General features: G+C 36.3%; 1 protein-coding gene across 4 annotated transcripts; it reads left to right on the top strand.

The window, feature by feature from the left end:
• The first annotated feature begins 6,688 nt into the window (after positions 1-6,688).
• On the top strand, positions 6,689-25,502 carry RBM45 (RNA binding motif protein 45). 4 transcript variants are annotated; one of them, XR_002773790.1, is made up of 12 exons: positions 6,689-7,098; positions 11,654-11,776; positions 12,762-12,888; positions 15,579-15,701; positions 16,450-16,629; positions 19,221-19,350; positions 19,529-19,613; positions 19,822-19,985; positions 22,363-22,563; positions 23,491-23,580; positions 24,634-24,681; positions 25,242-25,502. XR_002773790.1 is itself a non-coding variant. In XM_003791486.1 (10 exons), the coding sequence occupies exons 1-9, from the start codon at positions 6,799-6,801 to the stop codon at positions 22,553-22,555; spliced, it is 1,425 nt and encodes a 474-aa protein (XP_003791534.1). In that variant the 5' UTR covers positions 6,689-6,798; the 3' UTR covers positions 22,556-22,563; positions 25,242-25,502. The 4 variants fall into 4 exon arrangements, 3 of the variants coding, with proteins under 3 accessions (XP_003791534.1, XP_012661646.1, XP_023369938.1); XM_003791486.1 differs by lacking the exons at positions 23,491-23,580; positions 24,634-24,681; XM_012806192.2 differs by lacking the exons at positions 23,491-23,580; positions 24,634-24,681; positions 25,242-25,502 and adding an exon at positions 24,987-25,231.
• The last annotated feature ends 896 nt before the right edge of the window (positions 25,503-26,398 follow it).

The raw sequence follows: 26,398 nt of genomic DNA, 5'->3' as shown, positions 1-26,398 counted from the left end.
TTTGTTCTGCAATGAAACATTCATTAAACCACAGACCAAAGAAAATATCAGATTTGCAAAACTGGAGAAAAAGGAATTTCATCACTTTGGCTGAAGCGAGTGCTAATGACTTCAGACAAAGACGTATATCGTTTAAAGCACACATGTGCTTTATTGTCTGAGTGCTCAAAAACACAGATCTCTTATAGCATCCAAATTGATTCAGATTTAATCATCTCATTTGTCAGGTTTATTTTCAATTTCTACCACAGTTACTACAGGAACGGCAATTGGTATAAATATGGTTTTACTTCAGCTTTCAATTATATTAATTTATCCAGGTCAATCATATTCCTTTTCATTTCCAGAAAGCATATGCGCAAAAAGTGATGTGAGGCATATGGGTCTAATATGTCATCCTCTTACATAAAAAGTAGGATAGAACAAATTGGAAAGGGGTTTATATTGATTATGAGGACTTATATGCCTGCAATCATCAACAGCACAATAAAATCCAAAGACACACAGAAAAGAATGAGACCACAGCAAGCTACATATACCATAATTTCTTATTTACTTTATACTCTTAGCTGTAAATAAATCTACCAGACTAGATCAAGCATTACCTGGAACCAATCGCAAATAACATTATGGAGTTCAGTGAACATTAGTATGTATTATAATACTAAAGTAGTGGAAAATACATAGTTTCAAGTAGGAAAAGTCTTATTATATGGTGCTAGGCATATACATTTGTACAAAAAAGATTTTGATTAAGACTGTCAAAAATTATGCAACATAACTAAGCAAATGCCTCCTCCACCTAAAATGATGTAAAAATTAAACTAATTTCAAATAATAAAAAGGTATATGCTTTAATATGGTAATAAATGCACTACTTGGGTTTGTTTTCCTGCTCTTTGTGCTCTGTGAAAGAGTACAGGGGAATGAGAGTTAAGATGAAAATTATTATTATACAAACCATGAAAATGTCTCATTCTTTGATATAGGGTCATAAGCACATATTAATTTATGCAGCCTTACTGAGAAATATGGAACATCTGTATTATTCTGCCAATATTGAAGAATATGGTAATATTCAAGTAAAGTTGGTCATTACTTGGAGAAAGGCTAGAGGTTTATATGTAATAATCTGTAAAACTATAATAGCGTCCTAACTTTAAACCTATGGGGAAACCATTACAGTATCAATAATCCACCTAAAGGGAAGACAGTTTTCTCTGGGCAGTATCCTAAAACAGCGAACATCAGTGTTGTAGATCCAATAGAAAGAAAAGTAAGAAAACTTACTATCTCAGAGAAGCTACTTTAACATTCCAAACACAAATCAAAACACTGCAACCAATTTCTACACGTATCAATTCTATTAATTATCTGAAAAGGTTCAGAATTCAGTGAGCCTTTGAACAGGGGCCATGAGAGGTAAATCTTCAGTCCCAAAAGCACGGTTGCCCTTTTAGCAAAATTCATTCACTGTAAGCAAAATGTTTGTATTGTTTTAAAAATGTCATCTAAGTGCCACCCAAAGCTGCAGGACCAGCACTTGGCCTGTTAGGAACTGGGCCACACAGCATCACCAGCTGAACTTTGCTTTCTCCCAACCCCTCCCACTCCCAAAATTGTCTTCTGTGAAACCTGTCCCCAGTGCCAAAAAGGTTCTGATCAGTGCTGTGTTAGGAACCAGACACACAGCAGAAGATGAGTGGGCAAGTGAGGGAAGCTTCATTTGTATTTACAACCACTCGCCATCATTTGCATCACCACCTAGCTATACCTCCCGTTCCCCACCACCTTGGAAAAACTGTCTGCCATGAAACCAGTCACTGGTGCCAAAAAGTGTAAGGATCGGTGACCTAGAGAATCTTTATTTTCCAATTTTTATACAAGGCAGAAAGGTCAGATTGGTTTTTAATTAAATGTTGCTGGCAATTCAGACATTTAAAAAACAAAACAAAACCATTTTTACACATAAGCTATATATTTTATGTGAAAGTCACTTGCATGAAATTTCCATGATCACTATTCAAACTATAGTATTAATCATAATTAAAATGTTTATTGCTACCGTTTTTAATCACAGAAGAATTCTGCCCATGCAATACCCACAACCCTCTTCCAAGTGTATTAAAACCAAAAGATTCAGGAAGGGTAGGAAGGAAAAGAGCCGGAAGGAGAACAAGGGATATGCTGAGGATGGAAAGAATATCACAGGAATTTATAATCACTTGATACTCTATAAGTACTTAGGGTTTAAGACAGATCTCACTGAAATAAGCAAAATGTGACATCTAGTATGAGAATGATCGCTCATCCAAGAGTGGAGTGGTTCCAATACTATAACATGCAGAATAAGAATAGTGAACACTTGGGTGTGCTTTCTATGTGCCAGGCATATTTCCAAGTCCGTTATATGTTAACTCACTATTCTCCACAATAGCTCTGTGAGATAATTTTTTGAGTCATCTGGGCAACTCTGGGTTGAGCACAGTATCTGACACATTGCAGATGCTTACAATTTTTTTTTCCCAACTGAGTAAGAGTGCTTACAGAAGACTGGGTGAAATAATACTGACACATACCATTGCTACATTTAATTTTGAATAACAAGAGGAATGTGGCCAGTACAATCAAGGTACCAATAAAGCTTCCAGATTCACAAAGTCCAAATAACTGAAGCGATGAAAGAGGAAGGGGAAGCTCGCTAGAATATTTTAACAACACATACTGAGTAGACTCAAAAAGATTAAGTAGGACTCCACCTGTTGTACTGGAAAGGGCACTAATGTAGAGTGCAAAAATCGTGATATGACCCTGAGTAAATCACTTCACATCTATCAATCCCTACAGGTGTCTGAGGCCAACTCCCTTTCAAGGAGGCTAGTTTGAGCTTACAGTTGGAACAAAAATCAAACTTTCCAAACTCACAACCTGTGCCACAGCCTCCGTGTCGTGGCTGACTCCCGCCAACCATGGGCACAGGCAGAAGGCAGAATCAGTATCACCCAGAAATCAAAGAGGTTGCACAGAGTCCCCCTCCCAGAAAACAGGGTTCTGTTGCACATAGGGGCAACCTGGCCCCTCCAGGCTGAGGTGGGGGTGAACTTCCACACGTCAGACGGTTGGAAGCTTCATTCCAGGTGGACCCAGGCCCACATTGCACTGGCGCCTCTCAAGTGCTCAAATCGCATGGCTGCCCAGCCCACTCTCTTCCAACCAGGCCCACACCTACCACAAGGCCAGCAACACTGCCCTCTGCCTCCCTGAGCAGAGCAGTCACTCTGGACCACTGCCCAAACAGAGCCCCCCTCCCCTAAGTTTAAGGATGGTAGTCCCACAACAGCGCTTCTAAACACTGGCCTGTGCGCGGGTCCAGGCATGTGCTTCCCCTAAACGCCAGCCAATAGCAGACCAGGCTCCACTCTCGCTGCTGATTGGCCCCCTGATCCCGCAGGATCCCAGTTCTCGCGGAGGCTGAAGATTTTGTACCTGGTATGCGGTCACTGGCTCTGTATGGCATCTGTCCACTATTGCAAACACCTTTGGAGCAATTGAAATGTGGCTAATTCAACAGATAAACTGAATTTGTAATCATTTAAGTTTTGATTAATTTTAATTTTAGACAATTGTAAATAATTTTAAGGTATTTTATTTTTTTGAATAGCCACAATCTCCAAATGGTTAAATGAAACTATTCTAAGTGATACCTCTAAGTGGCCCTGTGATCTACCCATTTAAAGAATGTATGCTATTAAGTTAAAAGGACCGGCATACTGTTAAAAGAAAAAGTCAAGAGTTAAATACGCCTTCTCTAACAAGGCATGCAAACTCAGAAAGAAGGAGACTACCACTTCTTCAGAGCCTGTTATAGGCCACAGTGATTGCGTACGTGCTCAGCAACTAGTAGTTTTTACAGATGGGACAAATAAAGTCTCTGCACCGTATTCATAGGGTACAATCTGAAAGTTCTTAATTTATACCCATAAGTATAAGTGGTAATATCTATATAAAATTTGAAAATAGGGCAAAATTTTTCTAGCTAATAAATACAATGTATTAAGATGAACATAACCAACAAAGTAAGCCTCATTGTAGATGACAAAATTTAACTATTTTCTCCTTACAATTCAAAATTCAGTCACCTCTCATTTTAAGAAAGAAATTTATAAGATTTGTAGAAGAAAAAATATTGCAAAGGACATTTGAATTTCATGTGAAATAACCATCATGTTTATCATCCTAATAATTGTGCATTATAGACTACATATTTTAAAGCCTTCAGAATACAATCTGCAAATGCACGTCTTTTTTAAAATGTTAGACTAATTGGGCTGGACAAGATGGCTTCCTCCTGTAATCTTAGTACTTTGGGAGGCTGTGGTAGGATTGCTTGAGGTCAAGAGCTAGAGCGCAGCCTGAAGAAGATGGAGACTAACTCTGGATAAATATTAGAAAAATTAATTGGGCACGGTTGCACACACCCATCCCAACCACTACTCAGGAGGCTGAGGTAGGAACATGACTTAAGCTCAGGAGTATGAGGTTTTAGTGAGCTGTGATGATGCTGTTGCCCTCCAGCCAGAATTAGACCAGTCTCAAAAAGAAAAAAGAGAGAGAGAGAGAAGGAAAGAAAAGAAAGAAAAGAAGACTTACAATCATTCTTGTGAACGTCAGACATTTAAAATGTTTTGGTTACCTCTAATTCACATTCAAAGATTTTTATATGATTTGAAACACTACAATTTCAATACTGAATATTTCAATATATCAACACAGAAAAATGTAAAATTTTATAGTGAATATTTTGTAAATAAAGGTACATTTTGCTCCAATTTCCATTTTCCCTATATAATATGTATGTATGGTGACCTTTGGGATGCCCTGTTGTATTTCCAACATTTTAGTAATTTATAAGTAATTTTTTTGTTTTCCTTGAATGTATGATCTTTCACATGATTGAGTGGTAGATAAATTTTGCTTTCTTAGCATTTCCCAATATTTCTGTTTCTTGTTTTGTTTTATGTAATCTTTTATCTTTTCTTTAAGAAAAAAATAGCTGCTTTGAATATCAGCCTAAAATTTTCAGGACCTCTATCAGTAATCTTACTTTACAAATAATAGAGATTACCCAATCAGTGCCGTTTAAGAAAATGATACGTTTTCCACTAGATGGCAGTGGTGTGCAAATAGTATTGCTCTGAATCTTTGCACTTTTTCATTTCACATCAATATAATTATCATATTATCATATTGTTGTCATTCATCTTGATTGGTTTGGGTAAGATAAAGTGGAAAGTTCAGATGCTTGCCAGACTTCCCCAAGGTAAACAGAGCCCTCACTTTATAGGTAAGGAATGTAACACAAGGAGAAATTATAATGATCTTGTTAGTACTAAATCCAAGGTGACGACTCAGATTCCCTGACTCTTAGTTGCCATCACACAACTACAAAATTATCAAGGGTTGGGAAGTGGACACCATAGTCAAAGAAAATAAGAAATTAATCTGACATTACTTTGTATTACATATTTATATGTATGATTTCCACAACAGAAAAAAAAAGTCTCTCTGAGGGCAGGGGTCTTCTTTTCTGTTCCCGGTTTTATAGCTAAGGCCGCCACAAAGCCTAGCACATAGTTGGTCCACAACAAATATTTATCTGTTTAACTTCTAGCAACCCAGGTCTTAGCAGCCTGGACTTGGACATTCAAGGAACCCTGCTCCTGGTCCATTTTCAAGTGTATTCCTTTTACTTCATTCCAATGCCACTGCTAAATCTAGGTCTTGCTTCTGAATTTCTGCTGGTTTTGTACTGATATCTCCTCTAAGGCCAGTTAGCAAGAAGTCTTGGAAGTTATTAGGCATTTCCTACTTTGCTTGTTTCCTACAATTTATCCTAGTTCCACAATTAAGCAGTCCCCCCTCTCTGCCCTCAAACCCCAGGAGTGCTTGTGGAAGCTGAGAAGATCAACAGATGGAGTTGGTTTTGGTTCTGGCTCTGTTACATGTATCTTTGTTACCTTTGGCTATGCTGCGACCCTCCGTTTTCTCATCTCTACTAAATGAAGCTGGAATTAGATGACCTCAAATGTTCTTTTCAGTGTAGTAAAAATCCCCACCCTTGGTATCTGACCACCATCAACTTCCTACCACCCTGGCCTACCTTCAGCAAGAATTCTGATAAGTGCATCTAGCAAGAATCCCTTCTTCCCTTTATATATGTATTTCCTCTTCCTTATTTTCTATCCACAGACCGCCCCCCACACACACAAACACATCCTTCTTAGATACATATTCCTGCTTGTCCTTAATTAGAATCAGAACTGAGTTCAATCTTTCCCCCACTGCAAGACTGCATTTCAGTGGTCCCTGTACTTATCATCTTGGCCCCCCTTGAATATAGTCTACTTTATGATCTTTAACAAATCTCATAAATAATTTTTTTTCTTTACCAGTGGCAAGTTTAGGGGATGAATCCTTGGCCTTAGAGGCGGAGTGAAGCCAGCAATAAAAAAGCCTGTGCAGCAGGTAGGGCTATTCTGAGTGCCTAGAAAAAGGATTTCTTAACTGACATTGGAGCTCATCAAGATTGGAAACCTGGACCGGGTCAGGGTCCCTCGAGGCGCCAGGGGGCGCTGCAGGCCGATCCCCGGAAGTCAGCACCCCCCGCAGCGGGATAGCTCCGGCCCCAGACTCCTCCTTCTCCCGGAAGCGGCGCGCGACCCGGCACCAGCTAGGTGTGCGACTGGGGCGGAGGCAGGCGCGGCAGAAGCGGAGACCCATGCGCCGGGGTAGGGCGTCATGGACGAAGCTGGCACCTCTGGGAGCGGCGGAGGCTTCCGCCCGGGCGTGGACAGCCTGGACGAACCGCCCAACAGCCGCCTCTTCCTGGTCATAAGCAAGTACACGCCCGAGTCGGTGCTGAGGGAGCGCTTCTCGCCTTTTGGCGAGATCCAGGACATCTGGGTAGTGAGGGACAAGCACACTAAGGAGGCAAAGGGCATCGCCTTTGTCAAGTTCGCCCGCAGCTCCCAGGCCTGCAGGGCCATGGAGGAGATGCATGGCCAGTGTCTCAGCCCCAACGACACCAAGCCCATAAAGGTGCGGGTAGCCGGGTCGGAGGGGATGGAGGAGATGGGTCTTTCAGGCCTTCCTTCACCTGGTTCTCTGCCAGGCTGGGGGCGGAGTAGAACATCCTCTCCCTGCAGCAGCTGAGCAGGCAGCCCGTGACTGGGAGAGAATCCCTTCCCCGCTGTGCAGGGGGTGTTTGGGAGGGTGGGGGGATGCGGACAGAATGTTCGTTCCAGGCAGCCGAGGCTGCTAGTGGCCTAGGCTTCCCCGCACCCTACCCTCACTAATCCATCAATTCTGGGTGGAGTTCACGGCCCAACTCATCCTGGCCTGCTTTAAGGACTTTTCTGACCTCCTACCTCAGTACCCTGAATTACCATATAAATATGGATAACTCTGCCTTCCTTCAGGTAGATAAAGGAGGCTTAACTTGACCAAAGTACTGTGGCCCTCTGATATTGGGTCCTTCCCAAAAGTGTGCATGCATAAAATATTAAGTGCAGATGATGAAGTGACTTCTATTACGTATTAATCACACTGTTGTGATTTTTAAAAAATTATTTCGAGTAAGCCATGTTTGTAAAGGTATTAATAGTATGCACGTGGTCCTTGACCCTTTCTGTTACTGCCACTTGTCTTTGAAAGCAGACCAAAGTATACTGCTCTAGGAAGAGGTAAACCGTTGTGATAAAGACGCGTGGCAGAAAGGGTTATTTGAATTATTTGACTTAATCTATCCTTTTAACACAAGGTAAGCCAAGCCTCCAATATATCATTGTTGTTATTCTTTTCTCTTTTTATATCCTCATTATTTGTCAGAAGAAGCCAAGATGTCACTGCTTACTTGCTCTGGCCTTAAATTAGGACCCAATCTGGAGAATCTGGCAATGGCTTAAATTGTACCCTTCACCTGCCCTGTAGAAATAGTTGCAGTCTATGCAATTCTGTTGGAACTTTCCACAGAAATTTTTTCTTTCACCTCAATTAAAATTTTTTCTATTTATAAAAAATTGAAAAGTATGTTAGTAAGGACTTATCTCAAAGAAGGACTTAGGAGATATTTCAGTCTCTGGAGATCTTTCCACAAAAGAAAAGGAATCTGAGAATACACTGACAACACAGTAGACATTCCCTTCCTCTTCAACCCCATGACATGCATGTCAAAATAGCATCAACAAAATTAATCATAGTGCCACAGCATATACTAGATCAAGAGTTGGCCAACTTAATCTGTAAAGATCTGGATAGTAAAAATTGTAGGGCATGTGAGCCAAGTACATATCCTTTCTTTGTTTTTAACAGCCTTTTAAAAATATGAAAACAGTTTTCCAGGTCACATCAGAAATGGAGCAGTAGTATGCTGATTGCTGCACTGGATTAATAATTTTCATCTCTTTCCAGTTATGGCAATAGTGGAGAGGATTTTTATACTTTGAGTATAACATGACTACAGAGCCCATGTGAGCAACCTCCAAAATGTCCCAAGTTTGAAACTTATGGGTCTCCTTCCTTTGATAAATTCCTACAAGAGAAATTAAAGTCCCAACCCTGAAATGTACCCTCTCTTTTAGCTACAGAGAAATTAAGTACTTGTTGGCAAAGAGAATTAAAATTTACAGTTCTGTTTTGCATATTTTTGTTCTCCCAGTTTCTGCCAGAAGGTGGCTTCATAGCAGTAACTACCTAGAGTCTAAGTTCATTTGGGCTGTCTTTCATTGGAACGTAGTTGTTTTCATTATTTCACTTAATTCAGTTTTAATTTTTCTTTGGTCCTTTTACAAAGTTCCAAAGGATCTGCAAGACAATAATGTTACAGTACCTGGCCTGTAGTCTGAAAAGATTGTCCAAGTAAAAGTTACTTTGTGACCAGCTATGTTATCTATAGGAAAGGGGTAAACCTGAAAAACAGAAGAGAAAAATCTTGGTTTTAGCTTTGCAAGAATATCTCGTAGGTTGGGCTTGGTGGCACGTACCTATGATCATCCTAGCTACTCAGGGAGCATAAGGCAGAAGAATTGCTTTAGCCCGGGAGTTGAGATCAACAAAAAAAGAATGCCTCTTTGTTTAGAGCCTATTCGTAATCTCTGAAGGTAAAAATCTTCCCTAGGAGAAGAAATCTTCCCTAGGAGGTTAATTGTCATATATGTGTTCTATATAGATACTGTCTTCTTTATCTGAGATTTGAAAGACCTGACTCTTTAGAATTTAGAAACTTGTGATCTGATAGAACAATCTTTTATCAAATACTCTTTTTCTTCTTTAGTGTTTTTGCATATATATAAAGATTATTCCTATTTTCCTATTGCCATTCATTACTGATATACGCATTAGACTAACTTTCTAGTAGGCCATTTCTCTATACTGAACACTCTATTATTAATACCTCATAACTTGCTTGGCATATAGTATACATTAATTGAGGGGACATCTGGAATTAAACTGTATCTAGGTATATGTCTCCAGCTCTATCTTGTGTGATTCTATACCTCTATGACAAGGTGTTTTCCCAGCAAACTTAATGACTTTTCCCAGGGTTCCAGAGTTCTTTTTTTTTTTCAAAATGTATAAAATCCCATGGATTTTAAAGTTCTGTATCCTTTCACTTATTGCCTCCTGTTGTAGAATTCAAAAGGGTGAAAAATTCTCAACTTAAGGGCCTGTGCATGTAGTGATTTAACTAATCTCATTACATTTCCCAGGTTATGAAAACTAAAACTAGCCATTAAACATCTGTGCTTATAGCTATAAACAAAACTACAATTCTAATTAGAGATTTCAACATTCTTCTGGAATAATATAAAATCAAAGCAGATTTACAAATTGAATAAAAAGAAGTACTGTGGTACAGATTAAATTCAAAGTAATAAATAAATAATAAATAAATTCAAAGTAATAATATTACAAGTAATCTTTCTTTTTTTTTTTTTTTGAAACAGTCTCACTCTATCACCTGGGTAGAGTGCTGTGGCATCATCTTAGTTTACAGCAACCTCAAACTCTTGGGCTCAAGTGATCCTCTTGCCTTAGTCTCCCAAGTAGCAGAGACTATAGGTACCTGCCATGATGCCCAGCTAATAAGTAATGTTTCAATAGCACTAAGTTGCCAGTATTAGAAGAATAGAATTTCAAGTTTGGTCCTATGCATTTTCCTGCTCACATAAGAAATCATTTGGATAGTCACGAAGATGAACTAGAATATGGTTATGTTACATTTTTCTCTTTTTTTAAAGTACTTTTTAAAAGTACTTTATAGTATTTATTTTGTGCCAAGTATTTTTCTAGGTGTTTTTCAAAAAACACCTCATTTTATCTTCACAGAAATATCCCATGTAAAAATGTCAGAAAAGTCTACTAGTTTCATATACTACCAAAATTTAATTTTAATCATTTTTCTATATTTTTCACCCATACCATATAACCTAGTAATCACGTATGGATACAGATTTTATTGATCTTGCTTTGTGCTTCTAGGGGGGTGGAAATGAAGACTCTCTACAACCTGCCATCTCTGTGGGCATAGAGTTAGGTTTGAGGGCAGGCAGTTTGCATTCCAATTCTACCTCTGCTCACTGCCTCTGTGGCTGGGATAAGTTACAACCAGATCCCAGTTTCACGAACCATAAGATGGAGATAATAGCAATAATAATACTGTCCTGATAGGATCATTGTGAGCATTAAGTGAGATTATTCTTACAAAATATGTTTTTTTTCCTTTGTGGTATGACTAAAGATCAGAACTTTTTCTAAAAATTAATGTTAGAATGAAAGCAATGAAACAAATGAACATGTAAATTTAAACCTAGCTATATCAGTAATTACATTAAATGTAAATGAACTAAGCATCTATTTAAAAGAAAGAGATTGTGAGATAATTAAAAAAAAAAAACAAAACACCCAGGCCAGGCACAGTGGCTCATGACTGTAAACCTAGCACTCTGGCAAATTGCTTGAGCTCGGGAGTTTGAGACCAGCCTGAGTAAGATTGATAGCCCTTCGGTACTAAAGAATAGAAAAACTGGCCATGTTTTACTCTATAAGATTTTCATTTACCCATGATTTAGTACAATGAGATATTTGAGAGAGTCCACATACACATAACTTTTATTGCAGTATAATCTTTCTATTTTATTATGATTGTTAATCTTTTACTGTGCCTAATTTATAAATTTAACTTAATTGTAAGTTTTTTCAAAGGAAAAAAGATAGTGTATATAGGGTCAGTACAATCCACAGTTGCAGGCATCCACTGGGGGCATTGAAACATATCCTTTGAGGACAAGGAGGGGACTACTGTATCCAACAACTGCAAAGTACACCTTCTTTTTAAGTGCAGTGATTTGTTCTTACTAAACAAAAATACAAAATAAGTATATTCGGAAAAAAAAATGCAAAGGTTGCTATTATCATATAAAGTCACTGTAATATAGATTGCTTTTGAAAATAATTTTAAGATCCTGTCACATTGCACTTTTATCTAACATGAATTGCGTTTTTATCTAACATTGTATTACATGTACATAAAGTAAGTTTACTTAAGGAATAGGAAAATTGTTGACGTTGTTGTTGAGTTTGGTTTGTTTCTTAGGTTTACATTGCTCAGTCTAGATCATCTGGAAGTCATCGAGATGTTGAAGATGAAGAACTTACGAGAATCTTTGTTACAATACCAAAGTCCTATACAGAAGAAGATCTACGGGAAAAATTTAAGGTACTTATGTTTTATATCAGCTACACAGGTGATAATTCATAGTCATAACAGGTAGTACAGGTACTAACTCTGAAGTGTTGTTTAAGTTACCTTGTTAGAGTAGTGGTGGGAAATTAAGTAACTATTTTTAGATCAACAATTTCAGTCTGTTCTTTAAATATTTAACATAGAATAAATTAATTTCTTAAAGAATATACTATAAAGACTGGAAAATAGTAATGATGGTGTCACCCACCCCTACCCCAACTTTATCATGAAGATATCATTTCAGAAAAATGAAATATAAAGCTCAAAGTTTAAAGTAAGATTATATACCTAGTAGGTAGTGGAGCCAAGATTTAAACCATAACTGTCTGAGTCAAGAACCTCGTCTTCATTCCAGTTTTAGTGCATGTGCTGCCAAAGTGAGCACCAAAACCTACTCTTGGTCTTTAAAATTTAAAACACTCTCTTATCACTCACCTATATTGCCTCTCATAGAAGTGATGAGGCAGACCTACGTGTGTAAACTGTATTGTCTATTACAGGCCCACAGTATGTTGACATTCTTTGAAGAATTTTTGTCCTCAAATTGGGCCTGTAAAAGAAGGAGTTATATTTGAAGAAAAACACTAACTACATTTCTGAACTATAGATTTTATGGTAAACGAAATTTGAAGATAATTTTAAATCTTTGTACCCTTTAACTTTAAACTTTAACAAAAATGATTTAAAAGCTATTATTTTAAAAAATGTTTTAAACCATGTACAAATCCCTACTCTTTCTCCATGAATTAGCCTTCTCTGTAACTTGGGCAAGTTATTTGATTTTGCTAAGGCCAAGCTTCCTTTGTGAGATAAGCTGTATAAAATATTTATTCTGTGTATACCCTTGAAGGATGTGTTAGCACACAAGAGACACAAGTAAACATAAATTTGAAGTTAATTCTTAAATAATCTGATTGATTATTAAGTCCCCTAAGATCATTTCTTTTAACTCTCATAGGTGTATGGAGATATTGAGTATTGCAGCATTATTAAGAATAAAGTCACTGGAGAGAGTAAAGGTTTGGGCTACGTACGATACTTAAAACCGTCACAAGCTGCTCAAGCAATAGAAAACTGTGATCGAAGTAAGAATGTATTTGTTGAATACTATTAAAGACTTTTTAAAAAATTCTCATCATTCTAAATAATTGAATCTAATATTGATTTTTGCTAATAACCTAACTTAATCTTAGCAGTAGGTATTTTAAATATATATAGTCCAAGGATGAAAAATATTGGGGGATGTGATTAAGCATTCAGTGAGGCACTGTCTTAGAAATACAAGCAACTACATTAACTTAGTAAGAAAAAGGCATACGTTGGTTATTTGTGTAGGTTTTTCAAACATTTTAGAATTTTAAGTATTAAAAAATTGACTTATGTTTTCAGAGTTTTTAAAATATTCTTTGTATTTGTGTTTGACCTAAACCCCAATGAACATTCAGTGTGCTAATAGACCTATAGTGCTAAGGATAGTATTTATAAGGTTTGGTAATAGGGGTAATTAATATAATAGGGTTAATTTCAAGCTAGGGTAACATTAATTGGATCTTTTGCTGTTGATGTACACATAATGAAAAATAAGAATTTTTTTAAAGCCAAGGACAATATTCTTTGTGATTATACTTCAAGTTATAAGTTATAATGACCTTTAGAAATGAAATGTAGAATAATTAAGTTACTGGATTTTAAGATATAAAAATCTATATATACTAGAAAGAATTACTGTTAGGAGAATTCTTAGTTACCCCTAAAGTACAAACCAAAATTTTCTTTTGAGATATTCTACACTTCTTACTCAGCCAGCATTAATTGAGTGCCCATGGTATACTCATCAATATGCTGAGTAGAACAGTGGTTCTCAACCTTCCTAATGCCGTGATGTATTTTCATTGTTACAAAGAGGTCGCAACCCACAGGTTGAGAACTACTAAAGTAGAGGGAGGTCGCAACCCACAGGTTGAGAACTACTAAAGTAGAGGGATTAAAAACTGAACTTGTGGCAACCTTGGCATTCAAGGAATTCATAGCTATCTTGGGTAGCCAAGATCTAATAGGCAAAAAATAAAGAATATAGAAGAAGTTTTTAAAGGCCTTTTGAAAGCAAGAAGTATGTCTTGCCTTGTCTTTGTGTCACCTCACATACCTAATACCTCATGGCCTTCAGTAAAAGTTTACTGAAATCTCAGTCAAAGTAACTGCCATTTATAGTAGAGTCAGTAAGACTCTGCGAAATGAAAAAAAATGTTCAAAACTGTGTGGAATAGTCTATCACTGATGAAAAACAGGTATGCTGGATGAACACAGGAACATATTCTTTCTGATTAAAGCAAAATATTCTTACTGAGACATTATGAACCACAGTTAACTGGGTCCATTGGAACCATATGTGGGAGGTTATGATAAGTTCAAGCTTAGTCTGTGTTAGGGTTCCCTTATAGATTATTTAAAAGAGAAAAATAATAAAAACTTTCAGAACAGTTTATTTAGCCACAGTTATAATAAGGATAGATTTTCAGAAAAAAATTCACACTTTTTTTTTTTTAAGCCACTGAATAAAGGAGAAAGGAACAGTGGCTCACACCTATAATCCTAGCACTCTGGGAGGTCTAGGAGGGCATCCAGATTGCTCGAACTCAGGAGGTGGAGGCCAGCCTGAGCCAGAGTGAGACCCCATCTCTAAAAGTAGCTGGGCACCGTGGCAGACATCTATAGTCCCAGCTACTTGGGAGGCTGAGGCAAGAAGATCTCTTAAGCCTAAAAGTTTGAGGTTGTTGTAAGCTATGACACCATGGCACTCTACCAACAGTGACAAAGTAAGACTGTCTCAAAAAAAGCAAAAAATGAACCAAAAAAGCATTGAATAATATGAGACCTATGCATCCTTGAAATATGCCCATATATGCATAAGCATTTCTTTTAAGTTTCAGAGAGTTTATGGGATCTTCCTCCCTTTTGAAACTCATCCTTGGCCCCCTAGTTAAGAACCCTATATCCAGAAGCAAGGAGACTGTTTAAAGAGCTGTTGTAATTAATAGAAGAGAATCTAAGCTAAAAACAGGCATAGGCCTAGGCATGGTGGCTCATACCTATAATTCCAGTACCTTGGGAAGGTGAAGCAGGAGTATTGCTTGAGGACAAGAGTTCCAGGCCAACCTGGGCAACATAATGAGACCGTGTCTCTAAAAAAATCTGAGAAAAATTAGCCGGGCATGGTGACATGCACCTATACTTCCAGCTATTCCAGGGACTTAGGCAGAAAGATTGCTTGAGCCCAGAAGTTCGAGGTTGCAGTGAGCTGATTAGGCTACTGCACTTGAGTCGGGATGACAGAGCAAGACTATGGCTCTTAAAATTTAAAAAAAAAAAAAAAAGCAGAGTCAGGGAAGTTAGAGTGAAAGATAACATTCTAAGTGTATGTATTTCAAAGGAAAAAATCTTGATGACAGGTTAAATGTGAAAAAGCTCTGTAGGATTTTGGTGTTGAGAAACTAGGCAAATAAATGATAATGTCATCTGCAGTAGGGGGAGATTAGAAAGGATAGCATAAAACTGCTGGTGTTTCATGCCTAAGGTAAGCCTAAATTGACTTACTGTTTCTCATTTACTCTTTGTTATCTTCCAGAAAGCAAAGAGGTAGGTCTGGTGGAGATGGCCATTGTACAGATTTTGCTTAGTATAATACAATTATATTTATACAGCTAAGTCAGGCATTAGCAATCAGATATATTAAATTTGCTATGAAGCTTGAAATTCGTGGAATTCTCTTTTCCAGGTTTTAGAGCAATCTTGGCTGAGCCTAAAAATAAAGCATCTGAATCTTCTGAACAAGACTGTTATAGTAATATGAGGCAAGAGGCTTTGGGACATGAACCTAGAATAAATATGTTTCCATTTGGTAAGTGGGCTACCTTTAATAGAGTCTGTATAATAGTATTAGCAGTCTAATTTGAGGTTTTATAAATATTCTCTTGTCAGCTGTCAGTAAATCTCACCTAGTGAATAAACATCTTAAATATTATTTTTTTCCTAAAAAGTTAATCATGACTCCTGATGTTCTTAATATGTAACGTTTATTTTGCTTGTTTCCAAATATTCTCTGTTCATTATCTCTGCAGAGTAAACTACAGCCATTGGCTCAAGCCACTGTCCCTTTTTTGAGTGAGCTTCTGCCTTGGTAAAATAGAACAAAAAGCATACACAGATATCTTCTAAGTAGGAATCCTATAATTTTGTTCCAAAACTACTGCCTCTTTAAAATTAGGGGTATTGAACGGAGAAGAATGACAAAAGTACACGCTAGAAAAGAAGGGGAAAATGAATAATGAAAGTAAGGCCTGTGAGTGTTATTTGGCTTACTTTCAGGTAAAATACTTGCCATGTTTTTCAGTTTTGCATACTAAACTTATTCCTGTGAAATTAGGCTATGAATTTCTGCATGTTTCTACCTTCAAGGTCATGGGGTGGGGAGAGATGTCTGTTTAATCATCATTGGTTCCTTCTGGCAGTTCTGATGCCCCAAAGCATATGATATAATACAATGTCTTTATTCCATGCCATAGACTTTATTTTCTACTACTTAAAACATTAAATGAATTCTTGAAAGTAGGGAAACTTAAAGATTTACTTTTTTTATCTTGTTGGAGAACAACACTCTGAATTTTCAAGTTTTGACAAGAATGATAACAGAGGCCAGGAAGCTATCTCCAAACGCTTGTCGGTTGTATCGAGAGTTCCTTTCACTGACGAACAGCTTTTCAGCATTTTTGATATAATACCAGGATTGGAATATTGTGAAGTTCAACGAGATCCTTATTCAAATTATGGTAAAAATAACATCTTTTTTTTTTTAATGTACTGTGTTTTATTACAATGACTTTCTCTGGTGACACTTTTATTTCAGAACATAAAATTCCTGTCACTTTTATATTTTTCCCTTTTCCGTTTGTGTGACATGAATTTTATATTTCCTTTTTCTCTACTTTAGACTTTTAAATACAGTGAAACCTAAAAACAAACCCCTGGGATTATATCTCATTGTGACGGTCATTCACTTAAAAAAGAATTTTAACTCCCACAAAGTAGAGCATTCTCTGCCTTGGGTTGAACAACAAAAATACCTGAGTAGGATCTCTACTTTTTTTTTTTTTTTTGAGACAGAGCCTCAAGCTGTCACCCTGGGTAGAGTGCTGTGGCATCACAGCTCACAGCAACCTCCAACTCCTGGGCTCAAGCTAGTCTCCTGCCTCAGCCTCCCAAGTAGCTGGGACCACAGGTGCCCGCCACAACGCCCAGCTATTTTTTTGGTTGCAGCCGTCGTTGTTTGGTGGGTCCAGGCTGGATTCGAACCCACCACCTTAGGCATATGTGGCTGGCGCCTTAGCCACTTGAGCCACAGGCGCCAAGCCTATATATACTCTTAATGCTAAACAAAATTATAAAACTCAAAATTTCCTTTTCATTCATCCCAAAGTCTCTTTCTCTTAAACTTTATACCCCAAAATGCGTTTATACTCCTCACGAGTTGCTTCAGACTCAAGTGCAAACCCTCACAGTGGCGTATAGCTTTGAGACCCTGGCAATTGCTCATCCTCTATGAGCCTCTCTTTCTTCATCTGTAAAATGGGATCAATACCTTCTTTGCCAAGGTTAGGAAAGACTTAGAAATAATACATGTAAAATAACTGAATGCAAGTCCTGGCACATCATAGGCTCTCAAAAATCTAAAGATTTTTTGTTCATTTGTTGATGTTTAAAGAATTAGAAGTGACAATAATGAACACATTGAATCCCACAAAGGCGTGAATGTATTCATGATCTATATATATATGACTTAATAAAAAATAAATAAAATAAAAATATTGGAAGTGAGAAAAATCATACTTGGTCATCATCGCTTTCAGTATTATAGGTATATCTCATTTAGTCTTTTTAGAGTACCATAGGTATAGAGGAGAAAATGAGTCTGATCACATGTACCAGCAGGCCTACAGTGATTTCACCCTTTACACAGATAACCCCTTACCCAGCACTGGTCTTTTAGCAGAACTGTCCATCTGAACCTATTACACTTTGGGCCGTCTCTAACCTTAACTTCATCTTATGCTTTCATCCTCTGTTCTAAGACTTCTGGGCACACATTTTGCATTTTCTGGTACATTTTTTATATTCATAGGAAATTCCATTTGTTTTGTGTTTTCCCACTGTTTTATCGGGTAGGTTGAAGTGTTTTTGTTTCTGTGCCTTCTATATAGTTGCTTTGCTTGTATGTCTGAAAAATATGTATCATTTTATTAATAGAGGAGCATCATTTTATTAATAGAGGTGTCATCATATAATTAGGATCCTATTTGAATTAATTTTTTATAGTCATATAATTTTGTATTGTATTTTAATTTCATTAAAGCATTGGCTGCTTGGATTTTTGGAGGAACATAAAATTATAAGTTTTTTCTCCTAAGTGGATTATGTTATAAATACATGAAAATCTTTTGCTTGTGTTGGTAAGTTCCTGGGCTCTCCATTTAAATACTCCATTATAAAACTGTCCTTTCTTTTAGCCGTACCTTCCTGAATTGAAATATGTCCCCTTAACTGAAATCTCTTCAAAGGAGTCTTAAAATATGTGACTTAAGATAGAAGATCCTGGCTTGATGCCTGTAGCTCAGCAAGTAATCACTGGCCACATACCCCAGGGCTGGAGGCTTCTAACCCAGCTGGGGCCTGCCAAACAACAATGACAACCACAACAAAAAAATAGCCAGGTGTGTGGAGGGCACCTGTAGTCCCAGCTACTAGGGAGGCTGAGACAGGAGGATCACTTAAGCCCAAGAGTTTGAGGTTGCTGTGAGCTGTGACACCACAGCATGCTATCGAGGGTGACATATTAAGACTCTGTCTCAAAACAAACAAACAAAAAGATAGAAGACCCTCTGCTCCTTACCTTTTGTTTTTCATTCTAATCACTTTTCTTTCCTCTGCTGCAGCTAATCAATATAAATAGATATCCTTTCCAAATATCTCATTTCATTTCCTATCCAGTATGGTAGGGAAAATTTCAAAATTTCCAAAGTAGATTTCAAATAATAAAAATGTAGGTTTGTAAGCGTATCAGTATTAGATAAGAAAAACTAGTATTTTAAGATGAAATTGATGAGACAGAAAGTATACTAATATGCCATTTTCTTTTATATATCATGTTTATATATTTTCCAAAGTCTGAATTAGGTTCGCTTTTTAGGAATACACTTGTTGCATGTATGTATAACAGAACTATCTTCTGATACAGTTGATTCTGTGTTTACTAGTTGTGTGATACTAGGGTTCTAAATGGTTTCATTTTTGAGATACATTGTAAACATAGTCCATAGGCACTCAGTCTGTTTCTTTTTCATTTCTGTTATGTTCTCTATTTTAGGTCATGGAGTGGTTCAGTATTTTAATGTAGCATCAGCCATTTATGCAAAATACAAGTTCCATGGATTTCAGTACCCTCCTGGCAATCGGATACGCGTTTCCTTCATTGATGATGGAAGTAATGTAACAGAGTAAGTACGGACCATTCCAGGAGTGCCTATGGCCAGGCTTTGAGTGTACATGATTATGACTTGAAAAATAAAAATACAAAACAGTTGACCTCTCAGGAGAGAAAATCACACAAAACAAGTTACTGTTAAGAGACTGAATATTTCTAGTTTGCTGTAAATTACCAGTTATTGTCTCCAGTCTCCTTAGAAAAATGGCAACACAGATGGTAGCTGCACAGCTTGCATCAATGGTGTGGAATAACCCAAGTCAGCAGCAATTTATGGTAAGTTGGTGTAAGGATTTAACTTTTGTAATACATCAATAGTATATAAAATAAGTGTGACCTTGCATATTACCTGTGTAAGAAAATTTTCAGAGCTATTGTAGAAAACCACATAGGTGCCATGATACACATTTATCTTTAGCTCTTGGCCAAAAATCCCTAAAGTGCAGTTTTTCTTTTTCTCATTTTGTACCTAACTGTTCAACAGCAATTTGGAGGAAGTTCTGGATCACAGTTGCCTCAAATCCAGACTGATGTTGTACTTCCATCATGCAAAAAAAAAGCCCCTCCTGAAACTCCCATGAAAGAAAGACTTTTTATCGTGTTTAATCCTCATCCTTTACCTTTAGATGTATTAGAAGATATATTCTGGTAAGATTTAATTCTACAAAGCTATGTTTTTTTTTTAGTATAATTTAAACTAATAATTTAAGCATTCTCACAATCTTGACATTTCCTTCATCCTCTACCTAGCAGGTAGAGATTATGTATTCTGCTGTGTTGTGAATATATTTGTATTATTTTATAAAATTTCTGATCATTGTCTTTTCTGTCAGTCACATGTCCTTCTTCACTTAGAATTTCCTTTATTCTGAAGACATAAAATAGACAAATCATTTGTCCCTTGATAGAAGACACATTTGCATAGACCTGTCCACTAGAATTCTTTTCACATATCTTTTTCCTTATAGTTGTAATTCAACTGAACAGTATTTACTAAGCATCTTCTATTTTGTCAGTGCACTATTGGGTCCTTCAGGATTGAGTAAGCTATTACTTGATTGTAAGGTAAAATATATATATAATAAGTGTGAAAGAAAAGGGAAGCATGGGCAGTGCCTCTAGCTCAGTGAGTAGTGCGCCAGCCCCATATACTGAAGGTGGTGGGTTCAAACCCAGCCCCAGCCAAACTACAACAAAAAAATAGCTGGGTGTTGTGGCAGGCACCTGTAGTCCCAGCTACTCAGGAGTCTGAGGCAAGAGAATTGCCTAAGCTCAGGAGTTGGAGGTTGCTGTGAGCTGTGACGCCACAGCACTCTACCCAGGGTGACAAATTAAGACTGTCTCTAGAAAAAAGAAAAGGGAAGTATCTTATTTATTTTTGTGTTTTTTATATAACTCCTTCCTCAGCTTTTTTCTTTTTGGTCTTTTTTCTCATTTGCCTTACAAGAATATTAGTGAACTAAACAGATAGATGGGAAGCTTTTTAGAGTTACATAGAATATCAGGGATGTGATTGTAATTTAACCTTTATGTAACTGATATAATGTGGATTTTTTCTGGCATCTCTCCTTGTGCCCCACAGGCACTGTGCTAAATGCTAGAGACATTATATAAACCAGTGATTTTCGACAGATGTGTCATGGCACACTGGTGTGGTGTGAGAGGATCTTAGGTGTACTGCAAAATTTTTTAAAGATCGTTAATTAAATTATTTTTGAAAGAAATTCAAAGTGCTGTAAATGTACTTTTTTTACTTTCTTTTTTTTTGATCAACATAATTTTAAGTGTGCCATGGAAGTTTAATTATGGGTTCAAGTATGCCATGATATAAAAATGGTGGAAAAACATAGATGTTTAAAAAACATGACATTAAATGAGCAAGACATTATAGTATAGTCTTTGTCTTCTTTGTCTTCTAATCTCATGTAGAAGACAACTTAATAGGAAATAACAACCTAGAGAAATCGGTGCTATGCTAAGGAATGTATAACGTACGTAGGGTAGGTGCCTACCTCTGAATCTCTGAGAAAGCTTCTTGAAAGAAGCTGTGAGGAGACTTGAAGGATACAGATAATTTCACCATGGGAGAAAGTTGGGGGTATGGATGGTTATTCTTGTCAGGAAGAATGTGAAAGGAGGTCATTAGAATATGGAATTTGAGATATTGTAAGAGAAGATGAAATTAGAGAGGCCAAGGACTGTGCAAGAAAGGCTTTCAGACTATCTTAAGAAGCTTACTACGGGTACAGGTGAATCTTTCTAAAAGCAGAGTATGAATGTTTTAACTCAATAACTAAGAAAATGACATGAAGGTTATGTTAACCAGTTTGAGGAGAGTATTTCAAAATGTATATGAAAACAGCACATGATTGTGCCCCATGATTGCATTAATGTGCACAGTTATGTTATAAGAAATGAAAAAGAAGAAGAAGCTTACTACCCTAGAGCAGTGTTTTTCAACCTTTTTTATCTTATGGCACACTTGAATCTTAATTAAACTTCTGTGGCACATGTAAATTACGTGGATCAAAAAAAAGAGAGTACACTTACTGTGCTTTGAACTTCTTTCAAAAATAATTTAATCAATGTTCTTTTAAAAATTTTCTCAGCACATGTACGATCTGCTCATCACACACCAATGTGTCATGGCACACCGATTGGAAATCACTGCCCTAGAGGAAGTGAGGCGCTGCTGAGGGAATTTTTAAGGAATAAATGATCATCGTATCTCTGCTCACTCAGAAGCCGGGGTAGAGAATGGATTAAAGAGGACAAGCCCAAGAGGCAAGGAGATAAGTGAAAAAGATACTAAAATAATGTAAGGAAAAGATGATGGTCTGAATAAGGAAAGTGACCCCAAATGAGAATGAAAAGAATTGACTGATTGAGGAGATGTTTAAGACTGACGTGAATCTCGTGTTGGATATGGGGAAACAGGTGAAAAAAAGTCAAGATGAGACCCTAGGTTTTAGACCGGAGCAGCTCTGTTCATCAGTTTCAGTTGATTTTTTTCACTTTGTTTCAGTCGTTTTGGTAACCTGATCGAAGTTTACCTTGTGTCAGGAAAAAATGTGGGGTATGCCAAGTATGCAGACAGAATAAGTGCTAATGATGCCATTGCCACTTTACATGGAAAGATTCTCAATGGGGTCAGGCTTAAAGTTATGCTGGCAGATTCCCCAAGAGAAGAATCTAACAAACGGCAAAGAACTTACTGATTCTGGAGGTAAGCACTTTTTAATCTGAATTTTAATACATGTATATTGGCTAAAGTATATAGCAAGAGAAATATGTGTAAGTACCTTTAATTATGGACTTTTCTTTTTAGTGATTGAGAAGTTGTCTGTTAAAAGCACTTTGCTGATAAAACCAAGTATTGTTTACCATCTATTTTTCAAACTTAAACTTCTGAAAAAACACTGTTGACATTAACTAGAAGAATGTTTTTGCCCTTCTATGAAATAAAATCAAATCTCAATTTACAAAGTTAACTAGTTTTTTGTTTCTGAATAACTTAGGTTTTAGGTTTGTGAATAACTTAGTAAGAACTGTGCTTTTAACATAAACTTTGAAATTGAATACTTCTAAAGATTTTTAACTTTAAAAATCAAGTGTCTTGAGTTGTGAATTGAGGTAATTTTATAACAGTCTTTATAAAGAATATTTTGACTTCTCACTAATGAAATGCCTTAAAAGTAGTATTAAATTATTTATCTTTTTTTGGATCTTTAGAACCTAAATGTTGATGTTATATTTGTGAGTTTGTGCACTAAAACTGTACATTCGGAAAATATTCTTTTGTGCATAAATGTATTTTTAAAAACTAGTAATTTAACAAAACCTCTTACCTTTTATAAATAATAATACATACAGCCATATGAATTTTCTCTCCTATTTATTAGTTTTCAGAAATAAAACTATAATTTCTTTTTCTATAATAGTATTTTTATATATATTTGGTTTGGAAAGACATTCCTTAAAGTTAGACTTTTTTATCCTGTAGATAAATTCTGCATTTCAGCAGAAGCTGTGTCCCTGTTCCCACAGGCTTCAGCTTCCCAAGTCCACCACAGGTCAAAAAGTAGTAGTTGGCAAGCACTTTGAATTCAGATCGAAGTTACTGGCTTGCAACCATTTCTTTTTTTCACTTAAGGTTTTCTTACCAATTGCGTGAACTAGCGGTTGTCAGAACGAGTCCTCTCAACCCTTCCTGCCGATGGCCCTTCCTCTCAGAGCAAGTCAGGTGATTAGTTCTTCCTCTGTAGAAGGCAGTTGGCATTAGAAAGTGCCCACTGGGTCCATTGTGAATAATCCTAATTTTAAAATGTTTTATTAAATAACAAAAACCATTCTCACTACACCATACATTGTTAGCAGTTTAACCCTAGAAATATTAAATTACCAGTGAAAAAAGAATTAACAAGCAGTTTTTCCTGTTTTTGAGTAAAATGCTAAGAACTGAATTCTATTTAGACAGGCTGTCTTCATGCAAAAAAATGTGTTTATTCCAGTCTATTTCTTGCTTCTTGCTTTTGTTTGCCAAACCTTTGTCCTTAAAAAGGACAATAAGACAGACTTTCTAGTAAGAAAAATATAAAAATTAATGTTACAGCTGAGCCTTTGTTGATTATTTACATATTAAAGTGAATATGGGGCTTAAAACCAGCAGATCTGCACACTTAACTATGACTAGGCAGGTCTCTTCAGGCCTTCCTGAGGCTCAGTATTTTCACAGGATTATTAACAGGCAATGAATGTGTAAAATTCCTCATAAAAAGGGGGTAAAAAGGCTTTGCCAAGGATAAACTAAAACTATTGCAATTGTGGTTCATTGAAACCTTTGAGATGTCGTATCATTGAAAATAATTACATCAATGATCAGAAACTATAAAGACTCAAATACCATTTGGACTTTTCCTAACAAATGCAAATGGTGTAATCTAATCTTACCCTTACATTAATCCAAAATGTATTTTTTTTTAAAAAGGTATAATGATGTAAAACTACCTCATGGCCAACTGCGCTATGAGAATTAAGCTTTATAATACTATGTATATTTCCCCTTGAATCCATCTAATTTCCTACATTAGAGTAATTGCATATTCTTCAGCATAGCTATTCGTAAAAATATAAATCTATCATTTCCCCCACTTTTTGAACTGTTACACAAATTTAGAGCAAAGATAAAGTAAGGTCACCTTAGTTGAAAATGCTATTTGAGTAGGATATAATTAGCCATACTGGTTTTGAGTTTTTTCTAATTGCATCATGGCTTTTTAATTTATTTTTGCTGCAGATCTTCTACTTACCATGGACTCCATAATGCGATTCTTCTCCTTTGTTGGTATAAATATATATCTTATTTTAAGATTTGATAAAATATTATAAAAACTTTTTCAAACTTTACAGGATTGTGACAAGGCTTTTTCGGGGAGGGAGTATGCTTTTTTGTTTCTTTAATTTTAAGAGGACACGGACACAGCTTATGAAGGCTCATTCCTTTTGTCTCTGAGGAATAAGCCTGGGATTAAGTAAGCCATGCCTAGGACATAGGAAAAGAAACTGACCTTTGAATATAACTTTGAAAATAGTTGAGTTCTATTTTGAGATGAGTCTGATGTCCAAAACATATTTCTCTTTCTATTTAAGGAAACTAGAAATTTTAGTATTTCAGAGCACCAGATTTTGTGTTAATTCACAGCATTTTACCTCTAGAAATTCAGTACCTGGTTGCATCATCCTGAGTAAGTTTGGTTTTGTTTATTTGGGGCATCTATGATTAAGCAGATAACATTGGTCATACTACAATAAGGGAACAATTTCTAACATTTTAGGAATATTATATACAACAGCTATTTCCTTTCAGGTGATGATTTTTATACTTGTGTTGTGTTCTTTCTACAGAACAAAAACTAAATAATGACATAATCCTCAGCTGACTGACTGAAAATGTGACTGGACACACTCCCTGTGGACAGTTGACAGCTTTTTTTTTTTTTCACGTACCTGATAGTCTATGCACACCGTTGTTTTGTCTGGGAAGCAGGGATTGCTGACATGTGTTTTTGAATCCATACACTACTGCTAAAACTAATATAGTAATTGTTGCTTAGAGCAATATGTTGTTATGTGTAGCAGAAATAAAATTTTCTTTGCTTAACTAAATCATGGCTTATTTATGTGAAAGATAAGATGGAAAAAATTATAGACAGTCTTTAGAATTTGACTGACGGATTTCATCGATTTTTAGATGCACATTTTTTCACAGTTTAACACCTCTGAAAGTGGAAACATTATGTCACGGTGTAATTAACAACCTTGTTTTCTTCTAATAAAACATAAAGGTGCTTCTTCCAATCAGTTGCATCTTAGATTCGATAAAATGTGATGATTGCTACTGATTCTGCACATGCAGATTAACTGCTTCCGCTTCCTGTAAGGGCAAGAGCCAAAAGACACATCATTAGGAATACTATTATGCTGTATTATTATACCAAGGTTTGTTGATAATTCTGTAATGATCTTTTAAGTTTAAATAACTGTTAGTGGCTTTGGGGGAGGGTGGCTACTTTTCCTTTTTAAAATACAGAAATATAAGGGGCACTCCAAAAATATGATGTATAAGCAGCTTTCAAAACAGACTGTGATAGGAAGCATAGTCATTTCAAAATTAAAACTTTAGAACTTGCTCTGCTTTTATTTTCAAAGTCCAAGAAAAAAATGTTTATTAACACTTGAGTGATATTATCAAAAAGGTATATCTAAATCAAGAACCTGGCATTAAGAAAAGGTACTATAAATGGTAGGCATTGTTAAAACGTCATTTAATTATCTCATTATGCCTCTCTCATCGTGAGTTAAACTAAAAATAATGAAAGACTAAATTCAGCAATCATAATAAAGTATTTTATACCTGGACGTATTTACACAGAAAAATTTAAATCCTTTTTTTTCATCAGTAATGTTAGTAATTTTGATAAGAAAATGTCTACTCTTATTGTCACAGGCAGGACTGACTGCACAGAATTGAACCAAGTATCTTTCTGCGAGCCAGAGAGTAT

Source organism: Otolemur garnettii, unplaced genomic scaffold (genome assembly GCF_000181295.1).
Source record: "Otolemur garnettii isolate 467f Iridium unplaced genomic scaffold, OtoGar3 scaffold00048, whole genome shotgun sequence".
Classification (NCBI taxonomy): domain Eukaryota; kingdom Metazoa; phylum Chordata; class Mammalia; order Primates; family Galagidae; genus Otolemur; species Otolemur garnettii.
Note: the sequence above shows the minus strand (reverse complement) of the source record. Positions and strands in the feature narration are given on the sequence as shown.